At 34.1% G+C, this 11,543-nt stretch overlaps 1 protein-coding gene across 2 annotated transcripts in view; it reads left to right on the forward strand.

The window, feature by feature from the left end:
- Positions 1 to 11,118, forward strand: part of ITGB8 (integrin subunit beta 8) — a 95,483-nt gene extending 84,365 nt beyond the window's left edge. Inside the window, exons 11-15 of one of the 2 annotated variants that reach the window (XM_040260632.1) lie at positions 315 to 540; positions 1,781 to 1,887; positions 5,124 to 5,287; positions 5,384 to 5,493; positions 5,578 to 11,118. In XM_040260632.1, coding sequence (XP_040116566.1) covers positions 315 to 540; positions 1,781 to 1,887; positions 5,124 to 5,287; positions 5,384 to 5,493; positions 5,578 to 5,605 — 635 coding nt within the window. In that variant the 3' untranslated portion in view covers positions 5,606 to 11,118. Of the gene's footprint in view, positions 1 to 314; positions 541 to 1,780; positions 1,888 to 5,123; positions 5,288 to 5,383 lie in introns of both variants that reach the window. The other variant, XM_040260633.1, reaches the window with a different exon arrangement.
- The last annotated feature ends 425 nt before the right edge of the window (positions 11,119 to 11,543 follow it).

Consider the following 11,543-nt stretch of genomic DNA (forward strand, 5'->3'; position numbering starts at 1 on the left):
TATCTGTGTCTTTTGACTTTAGAACTGAATGTCCAGTGACCTTCAAGTAGCTGGGCAGCCACTGCAGCAGGGCAGAATACACAGTTGTCAGCACAATAGATTAGCATGGGGAGATTATCTACAATAGGACAGCTTTAAAAATAGTCACTCCTAAGTCCTGGGATTGTTTATGTCAAACAAATAGAAAATGATGCTGTTTCCATTCACTTGACTGTCAGTGTGTTTCCATGGGATGGAAGGGAAATTCATGTTTGGAAATGCTTCACAAAGTCAGTGATCTCGGTAACTTAGATCTCGGAGTATCTTTGTTGCAGGGCATGGAGAGTGTGAGGCGGGCAGATGCCAGTGCTTCAGGGGCTGGGAAGGGGATCGCTGCCAGTGCCCATCTGCATCTGCTCAGCTCTGTGTCAGTCCAAAGGGCCAAGTGTGTAGTGGGAGAGGCACATGTGTATGTGGCAGGTGTGAGTGCACTGATCCCAGGAGCATCGGCCGTTTCTGTGAACACTGTCCCACATGTCACACAGGCTGCAGTGAAAACTGGTATGTGTTTTCTGGTTCCAAACCTATTGTAAAGCAGTCCTTCATTTAGCCATGTTTAATCTTTGCTATTTTGCCTATCTTAACCAAAAAGTTGCTGGATCTTCTCCAGACAAATTATCATCATGCTAAAAAAGAACCGAATGAGGAATTTAGGAATTAGAAGACTTAGACTCCAATCTTGGGTCATGCATGAGAATTTATCTAGGTATTCACTGCCTTTTTGAAACAGTTTTTTTTTTTTTAAAAAAAAAGAACAATATTCAGTGTTGATAAAGATTCAGTGGGACTGTCCCCCCAGCTTTCTTGAGATGTAATTGATGTATAATCTTGTGTAAATTTAAGATGTACAATGTTATGATTTAGGAGCTGGCTGCTTCCCAGCTTACTATTAATTAGCTTTTTGATCTAGGACAAAATTGTTTAAATTATCTGCACCTTAGTTTCATGATATCAGAAATGCAGATAATAATAATGCTGTGCTATAATTCTGTGAAATAATTAAATTAGATGTTCATGTAAAAAAGCCGTAAACTTTTGTACTTGGCGCACAGTAATCATAGAATAAATGTTACCTGTTATTATTGTTTTATTTTTATTCTTTTAAAGATAAAAGAGTAGTAGCTATGAAGCACTCTAGAAAGAAATGATGGATAAGTAAAAGGTTACATTAAATAATGGCAGCATTGTTGTTTTGTGCCAGTAATTCACTGCTCAAAGACAACTACTCAAAATATCACTACGGCTTACAATTTGTTTTATTCCTTTAAAAGATATTCTCCAGTTTTCACAATTATGCATAAGAGGTTATATAACTCATTAGGAGGATAATGATGGAGGTATTTCTAGTCAACTCAATCAAAATTTGAACTGTATATTCATTGCAAAGTTTTTCTAGTAGTATCATAATATTCATCTTCTAAAACAGCTGTGCTAGCTGGTTTTGTTTTTGATTTTATAGTAAGACTATCTTATTCATTTCCTAGAAATTTTATTTTCAATACAAAAAATATCATTATGTTGATTTTATACATTACAATATTTTAAGTGGCTAGAATGCAATTTTGCTTGGTATTAAATTCAGCCAAGATTACAAATAAATGTCACAGGTTTCTTTCCCAGTTTAACAAGTCTGCTGTCCTGAAAAAGTACCCTATTTTGTCATTTTATTGTTTACAGAAAATACTACAAGCTACAACCTTTTAAAGAATTAAATGTTTTCACTTCTGTTCCCCCCTTACAGGAATTGTGTGCAATGCCTTCACTCTCACAATCTGTCTCAAGCTATACTTGATCGGTGTAAAACTTCATGTGCTCTCAAGGAACAGCATTATGCAGACCAAACATCAGGTAGACAAAAGTTTAATAATCAAAGTCCTGAAGAGTATCTGTAGAGAACCATGTTCCCCTAAAAGCTCAATGCTAAAAAAAAGAAATAACTGCTTCAATGTTTACAGTCTCCCAGAAATGGTACTCTATAAAACCTGAGGATATTTGCCATGGTATGACTAAACTGTTAGATCTCTCATCTCAACTACCCAGCTAAATTCACATGCTATGCAACTCCATGGAATTACACCAAAGAGATTTTCTTGAAAGACCTCATGAGCCAAGAATAGGCGTTTCCTATGTTGAGTCCATTTCACCTTTAAAGATAAGGTCTATGGAGCCATAGTTATCCTTCACAACCCAAACCTGCTTCCAGTCATAAGCTTCCTCATGTGAAACTAACATTTACTTTCATGTTTCAGGTGATGCAAAAAAAAAAAAAAAATTCTAGGTAGTTATGATCTGCTTTTGAGAAGTACATAACTTCAAAAGGCAATTCCTTCCTTCAAAAGGCAATAATTTTCATTCTGATGCAGATATAATCTAGAGTTGAATGCAGGCATCCTAGGTGGCCCTAGTGGTAAAGAATCTTCCTGCCAATGCAGGAGATGCAAGAGATATGGGTTCCATCCCTGGGTTGGGAAGATCCCCTGGAGTAAGAAATAGCAACCTGCTCCAGTATTCTTTCCTGGAAAATTCCATGGACAGAGGAGCCTGGTAGGCTACAGTCCATGGGGCTGCAGAGAGTCAGACACAACAAAGCAGAGTACAGCTTTTTTCCAGGGTGAATAAATATAAAGATGGCACAATGAAAATGCTATGGAAATTTTAGTCTGAAGACCTTAGCTTAAGCATGTTTATTGATACTCTTAATAGTAGCTAAACAGTATTAACCATCTTACAAAATTTCCCTGAGCCTCAGTTTTCTCATCTATAAAATATTATTTCTAATATCAACCTCAAACAGTTGTGTGAATTAAGTCAGGGAACATTAAAAAAAATTAAAAGATGATATATGAATGAAAGAAGCATGTGAACTCTGTCTTCAAAGACCATTTTGGACAAAAGTTCACTAGAACCCAAATGCCAGCGCCCTCCTTTTGTTTAGCTTTAAGATGTTAAACTATATAAGAATTTGAAATTAAGCCTGAAATTATGTGTTCATTGAGAACATTCCTACTGCTACTGTTATTTCTGGTCTCTCTTCCAACCTGTAAGAATAATTCTAGGTCTTAGAGAGATTGCACAGAAGAATAAACTTTCTCCAGTTTGTTTCCTCTCCCCTCATATCCATACTAACCTTAGCCCATAATAAATTTAGATTTGAAAAGAGCCCATGTGCTGCCAGATGGGGCTGCAACAATCACACCCCAAAACCAATTGCCTTTTCTAATAAATAGAGCACTGATTGTCAACATGTAATTTATTATGTTAAGTAAATAAACCTATTTTGACCTAAGTGTGGCTAACAAAATGTATTCCCTTAAAGCTCCTTAGGAAAATCCCTTGCTTGACGTAAACTAAGAAAAGAGGCATGGCTGGAGCTAAATTTTTGGTTCTCCAAAATTAAAATTTTTTAAATGCATACAGATTTGAATCCTGAAAAGGTCTTCCATCCTAAACCATTAGAAATATTTATAAAATGTATTAGTATTAATAGCTAGAGGGCTCCCCTCCCCTTCACAACTCTTGTGCAAGGAGAGGAAAAAGGGCATTTGTTAACCACCTCTATTATCTATCCACTTGATCACACTTAAAGGGTTATTTGGCTTTTCCTGGCTAAACTCCTACTAGGCAAGAAGCCAGAAAGTGAGATCAAGCCACGCGCCCCCTTAGCTGATTACTATTCTAAGTCGGCCAAGGGAGATGAAAGGCGTGCATGTCACAAACCCGGGCACTACCAACGGTAACACCTTTTAACAGAGCATCTTGGATTCTCTCTATCTATGAGACTATAACACGGGGGACTATACAATTGGATTTGGTGCTTCTACTCCAGTTAGTGGTCCTCCAGTCTCCTTTTAGTGTTTCTTTCAAGGAACCTTAACATTGTAACAACAACAAAAAAAAAAACTGGCTCTAAGTCTTCCCACTTGGAGATGAGCCCTTGCCCTTTTTACTGAATTCTTGGCTGTTTAAGAGCATGCTTGGTCATCCAGGGGAATTCAAACAGAAATCACTCATGACTGGGTGACTGCTTTTCTAAGTCTTGGCAGGTCCCCTCCTGAAAGGCCTTCTCAAGGAGACTTTCAGACAGTTAGATGAAGTCCCCGAAGTCTGGAGAATGTGCAGAAAAACACATGGCACTTTAGGCTGGGAGGTAATTCTGTGAGTGTGGGGCAGCTGATGAATTCTGTGGAATACTTGTGTATTATGCAACCATGTTCCTCTTAGATTAGGGTAATACCTCTGGCAGCCACAGAGGCTGTAGACTTTCCAACTAGAGCTTGCCAAAGGTCTAGTGCTAAAACGGAGACCTAGCATGCCCCTCTTAATACAGCATTTCCTTTTCCAGCTAGTAATTATCTGCTCTTGAAAAAACAAAAAGTGGTATTTTTAGAAGCAGAATATGATAGATTTAGTTAACAGACAAGTAAAAAATAAATTAATAAAAATTGAGGAAAGAGATTTGAGTATTGTCCCAAATTGTACACTCCCATTTCCTGGAGAAGCTATGTGTAATAATAATGAAAACTTACACTACAGTTTCAAAGGAAATATTTATTCATCTATTAGAGTAGTACTGATTTTAGCTTCTGCAGATGTTTACTTTATTTTCCATTACTGATGTGTAACAAATGAGGAGTAAGCATAACAAGAAAAACATATGTTAATGCATGGAGCTGTTAAATAATTCTTAAATCCTATTTTCCACTTAGTGATCCACATCATACCACAAAAACTGTCCTTCTCTCTGTCATAGTTGAAATCATATTTAGTTAAGGATTTGGAAATATTCTAGTTACTACAAGAATCAAGCTGAAAAGAAATAATCTTATTGAATACCTCAATTGTGGCTATTCTCTGAAGGAGAGTTTTTTGGTGAAAATACTTGAATAATAAATGTGTAATAATAATTAGTTTACTTTTGAATCAACAACAATGGAAGTCCTTTGTTTTGAAGATGTAGATTTGCAAATATCTCTCATTCTCTTAATTGAGATGATAAACATTATTTATTTCTAATATTACTGTTAGAATCCTTTGATTTACTCATTCCAGTTTTTTAAACCATGTATTTATTTGCTTCTTTACAGAATGCTTCTCTAGTCCAAGCTACTTGAGAATATTTTTCATCATTTTCATAGTCACATTCTTGATTGGGTTGCTTAAAGTCCTGATCATTAGACAGGTGATACTACAATGGAATAATAATAAAATTAAGTCCTCGGCAGATTACAGGGTGTCAGCCTCAAAAAAGGTCAGTGAATTCTAAAAATGAATTACTATCAGTGTGTTATTGTCTACTTTCAATATTTAGGCCCTTAATTAATGATAACATTTCTTCCTTATCAAGGACAAGTTGATTCTGCAAAGCGTTTGCACGAGAGCAGTAACCTACCGCCGTGAAAAGCCTGAAGAGATAAAAATGGACATTAGCAAATTAAATGCTCATGAGACTTTCAGGTGCAACTTCTAAAATGATTTTTTTAAAAGTACCTTATGGGAAACTGGATTTTAAATAATTGCTCCTAAAATTTACTATTTTAGAAGTCACAGGAGGAGACAAATGTGCTAGATCATGCCAGTTGCTGGTTGTCTACTCAAATGAAGACTGACAAGCATCCTCATCATCATGTGACTCACACTGCTGCTGAATTTTTCAGAGAAAAATGTGTCTTACTACTGTTTGATACTAGTGTCATTGTAGCACTTTACTGTAATATATAACTTATTTAGATCAGCATAGAATGTAGATTATCTGAAGAGCACTGACTACACTTTACAGGTACCCACCATTTGTACACTTCCCAGAGAGACAATGCTGTGAGATAGTTTTGGCATTGTGTCACTACAAGGATACAGTAATCCCTGCACCAAACACGCAGACAAACAAATAATGTAGTTATACTAATGTTGCCAAACACTTCAACAACTGGCAGCAGTGAACAGACCAGACCAGACAGATGAATAAATGATTAGTGTTTCATTCGTTCAAGAGACAAACAGATAAAACCTTAATCTTGAGGGATACTGCTTTTGAAATAGTAGTTTTATGCATGTGTGTTTGTTTTCTTTGAAAAAATGGATACTAATTCTAACATTCTTTCCTCTTTGCCTTTATATTTTGGTTTTCTTTCTTACAGGATAAGTTTATATATGTCACAGATGACTGGATTAATAAGTGCTAAGTTACTACTGCCATGAAAAAAATAATAACACAATGTCACTTTATTAGAATATTTTTCAAAGTTCAACGTTTAATAAGGGACACTTCAAGTAACATCAAAATCTGAACAGCTTCATTGTTTGCTGATGTAGAGTTTTAGATCTTCTTACCTGGTAAACTGGATGGATTATTTCACCACTTCATTTGTCTAATCATCAGGTTGAAATTCACAAAATATTTAGAAACTCTGCCTCAAGCAAAGTGCCACACTTTTGAATGTGTTTTCTCCAATATTTATTCAAAGCAGATAGTAATATTTTTCAAATTAAAACTAAATTAAGCTGTATTACCTTTGCCCTTTGAAGCAGTCTAAGGACATTCTTTCCCTGAATCACCTCAATCCAACTCACCAGAATTCTAAAAATACACAATTAGAGAAGAATAGACAATATATTTAGAAATAAGCTAATTCACCCTTGTGGTTGTAAAGGGGAACTGAGGCTCAGAAAGTTCAAATGATTTTTCAAAGACCCCTCAGTGACCAAGTGGCAGCACTTAAAGAGAACTATTTTATTGCCAGGCCAGTGCTCACTGAACAATGTCATACTACCTCTTGAATCTTTAAAATAGTCAATTGGCAAGTATTTGTAAATGTGATTTACTGAAGTCTTAAGTGAATGAGCATGAGACAATTCTAAAACAAAGCAGAAAAAAGTAATTCAAACCGAATTGTCCATGGTTGGAGTACAGTCTTTCTGCTAATCAGCTTCTAAGAGACTGCAAAATGTCCTAACTAGTGGAGAAGGCAATGGCACCCCACTCCAGTACTCTTGCCTAGAAAATCCCATGGACGGAAGAGCCTGGTGGGCTGCAGTCCATGGGGTCGCTAAGTGTTAGACACGACTGAGGGACTTCACTTTCACTTTTCACTTTCATGCATTGGAGAAGGAAATGGCAACCCACTCCAGTGTTCTTGCCTGGAGAATCCCAGGGACGGGGGAGCCTGGTGGTCTGCCGTCTATGGGGTCGCACAGAGTTGGACATGACTGAAGTGACTTAGCAGCAGCAGAGGGAAGTCCATTCACACAGGCTGTGTGGACAGCATTTCCCCTGGGGTCGTGCAGTGCTCAGTCCAAGAGCTTGATACAGAGGTGAACTTTTATCTTTCATAACAGGAACTTCATCACAACTACCATATCCTTACAGATTTATTCACTCTGATTTTATTGGCTAGAAGTCAAATAGTCCTGTGTACAGCACAGAGCTTTGCCTATGACCACAAAGGAAGTTATTTTAAATTCCTTTTAAATGTCCTTTTACAATCAGCTTCACCGATTTTCTGTCTTCCAGCACTTGAGTTAATCAAAGTGCCAGATATCTACATTTCGATGAAGACTATATCCCATCCACCCTAAAGAAGATTCAAAAATGTTTAATAAGTTGTTCTAGAGCCAAAAAACACAGTAGTTCCATCAGCTGTCCTCTGAAGCCAGGCAATTACGATGCTAAGTTGAGCAGTATTTCCTTCCCCAAATGAGTGATCGGCAGCATTGACATAATTCAGTATTGTGACTCACTTATGTAAAATACCTTTGATCACCAAGGATAACATAAAAATTGTTTTAGCAGCTTGCCTGTCACACATTGTATCCTTTTAAAAAAGGAAATAAATGAATACCTGTCAGCCTCCAAAGGAAAAAGTGGAAAATATCCATTCATTGAAATACTGAAAACTTTGACACATTTAAAATTTTTTAAACAATACGTTCATTAACTAATGTCTATGTGGGCGGAATTATCCAAAAGAGGATAATAAAATGAAATCCTTAAAATAAAGGGATGGATATTTGGACACTCTCATTAGTTTGCACTAATTTATAATGAAACAAGGCTCTTCTCATAGGAAGGGACAAGCTTCCTGATAGGCAGTTTGATGCTAGATGGTGATTGCAGTTATGTTTGTGATGTCTTGTCCTTTCCTTTTTTATTTAAAGATCTAATTCTTAAAGATTTTAAGCTTATATTTACTTGAATAATTGATATTTTCCTTGTGAGAAGATAATTAATATTTGATTAGTTAGAATTAATGAAAAGTTAAGGGAAAACAGGGTATTCTTAGATTAAATAATTTATGTAAACAAAGCCTATTTCAACTAATATGATCACAGGAGCCTTTTGAGATTCACTGATATTAAACACAAGTAATGAAACTTTAAATGGTTAATGAAGTTAAGAACTTGAACAACTCTTTTGGTACGACAGCATTTCTGTGCCCTAAAGTATGTCATGATTTAGAAATAGGCCATATATACACTACAATATAACTGTATGAATTTTACTTCTCTGAGGATATCTTTAAACTGCAATATGTGTGGATTTATAAGCATCTTTTTTTAATTTATTAACATTTATGTACAGACTCAAAAATTCACTAAAACTCTGATTATGTCCTAAATGTTCAATTTAGTTTGGTTTAAACAAATACAAAAATCTAAGATTACATAGAATAGATTTCTCTAGAGGAAAATTTGTGAAAACTCAAAATTAAAATTAGTGGATGCATCAGATGCAATACTCTACTAAAGAATAAATTTCAAAAATTTCGAATATAGACTTAATCTCTATTAAAAGATATTCTTATGCATGACAATGGACCCATACAATGTTGAAAATTATGATGGATTATGAAAATTTTTCTCCATAGAACTATATTCCTATGATACCCTTATAGTAAGTTAAACTCAATGGCTTTTCCTTCCTTTTCTTACTCCTTTTTTCTACTCACTTTTCCTAAGAGATTGCCCCAAAACTTCAAGTTTTATTAACCTAATTGTGAAAAATAACTGCCTATAATAATATAATGAAGTTCTTCATTTCCAAACATCTCTTAATGATTTTAAAAGTCATTTGAATCTATGTACCTAAACAAAGACCCATTAAAACTGAGAATTTTAAATGTTTACAACTGTTCATGCTTATTTCAATTTTAAGGGATTTGAGATCCATATATTTTAATAAAAGTATCTAATGAAATACAGGTACTTGGGAGTTCAATCTTGTGCATATTATATTGTTTTATTTACTCTTAACATTTAATTTACAACTATCCTTATTTATACTGACCTTAAGAACTCCACTTAATGCATTGCAAGTTGAGACATATTTTCAAATAAATATGAAACTAGCATTTTTTCAGATCATTCCCTTTTTTTCTTATAATTCTTCAATGGCCAATTTATTATGGGTTATACATGTTCATATTTCATTAAGTCTAAGATATCTACTTTTCAATTTAACATCTCTGAAATATATCTTGTGATTATTGGCCTGTAAGATGCAGTTTTATAATTTTACTTAAATAAATAGTACACGAATTCATCTTTAACTAAATGTTCACGGGTATAGAGACATTCATTTCTATATAAATATTTAAGAACACACGTATGATACATGTGAAGTCAGTTTTCAGTACATCTGAATCACATTACCACTTAACATGGAGCCTAACCATCTGATTATGAGTTTAGATCCTGCAGACCTTTAAGTTATAAAAGCTCCTTCAACCTCTGTTTATACTTTATGCTTCAACAAACCCTAACCTAACTGACAAGAATGAGTGAGTTTCTCCCAGGTTTGTTAACAAATGTTTATTCTTTCTATTACTCTAAAGAATACTTTCATGTGATCATCTCACTCTTAAACAGAATTAACTGGAAAAATATTACATAAAATCATCACATTTAGATTTAGATTTTTGCAATTTTAAGATTTTGAAGCATTTTATGTGTCTTATGTCAATGACAGGAGAAAAGTATCATACAACCAAGCAGTGTTGTAAGGGAATTTTCCCTTAAAGTCCTCCTCCATTTTTATTTTTCTATATCCTTTCTGTTCTTTTGTTTGATTTTTCCCTTTGGCTTTCATAAATTCACCTTAAGCCCATGTTATGACTCATAAAACTGCATATTTAAATTATTTGACTTACATGAAACAACTGTTCAGCTATCTGGGCAGCTGTCAATGAAATACCTGAGAGTAACAACACTACTCCTTTATCTGCCTGGATTTCTTTCCACAGAAACTTACCTTCATAAACTAACTCTACTAATCAGGCTTCTAAGCTCCATAACCTATTTCAGTTAAAATCATCTATCCAACAATTAAAAAAAAAAAATGCCGTCATCAAGGATGGAAATGTATGATTTGTGTAAAAAGCCTTTACTAACTTTACACTGTACCACAGATAAATGTGATTTTTATAACAATTCCATACAATGACAAATATGGCACATAGAATTTCATTAAAATACTGAATATAAAATATTTTAATTCTAAATTATAATTAAATATAAATTTGCACATGTTAATATAGAAATTCTTTTTGTATATATTTAACATAAGTTTAAAACTATTTTACATTTACCAGTTACTTCATTAAAGTTTTTTAAATCTGTAAAAAATTAGTAATGTTTTTAAATTATCAGTAATATAACCTATGTGTTTCATTTAACAACTCCTGCCTCTGTAGAAAACATTTTATATAGAGTGTATTTTTAAATTAAAGTATTTGAAATCAAAATAGTTCTAAGAAAGAAACAAATTCTCATTAAACAAATTTCTATTTCTGACTCTGAATTATACAGAAATTTAAATTGCCTTAAATGACATAGAAAATTGGGAATACAATAATTTCACTTAGATACTATGAGCCTGTTCATATAATTCTATTGACTACTAACTTTGGTTTATGTATTTATTAAAAAGCTGATACTGTAGTTTGTTGTGAGATGTTTATTTTTCTAACAGAGCTTATAATAGTTATGACAAGGCATTTAATTAATGCATCATTTTGTTTAAAAGTAGGTGTTAACCAATATGAAATTCTATGTTTCAAAATAAAAATGTGAAGATCTAAGAATGCACAGGATGTTTCTTTATTTATCATTGTGTGCTACATGACCCTCAGCACTGCCAGGAAATAGCACATTGTTACACAAGGAAATGTAGTAACATTCATATATTGTCATCAGTAGAGGACATTATATAATTCCAAAAAGCTCCTATTACTGGAAAACTGTAGAGTCAATGATAAAGATGTAAAGTCATTCTCATTGATCTGTTTTCCTTCCATAGCTGCCCAATGGTGAAAGCAGAAGAAATATCCTAATTACAAAGAACTGAAAAATTAGCTAAAAGACAAATTGGGCTTTTTTTTTTTTTTAGCAACCAAAGGCTTCTACCATCACCTTGATACAAACATAACATGTTTATAATCTTTAACTGCACATGCTCCAGAGCCACATTTAAACAAGTGAAATTTATGGGATACCCTTGTATTGTGACTTTT

This window comes from Oryx dammah, unplaced genomic scaffold (assembly GCF_014754425.2).
Source record: "Oryx dammah isolate SB20612 unplaced genomic scaffold, SCBI_Odam_1.1 HiC_scaffold_18, whole genome shotgun sequence".
NCBI lineage: Eukaryota > Metazoa > Chordata > Mammalia > Artiodactyla > Bovidae > Oryx > Oryx dammah.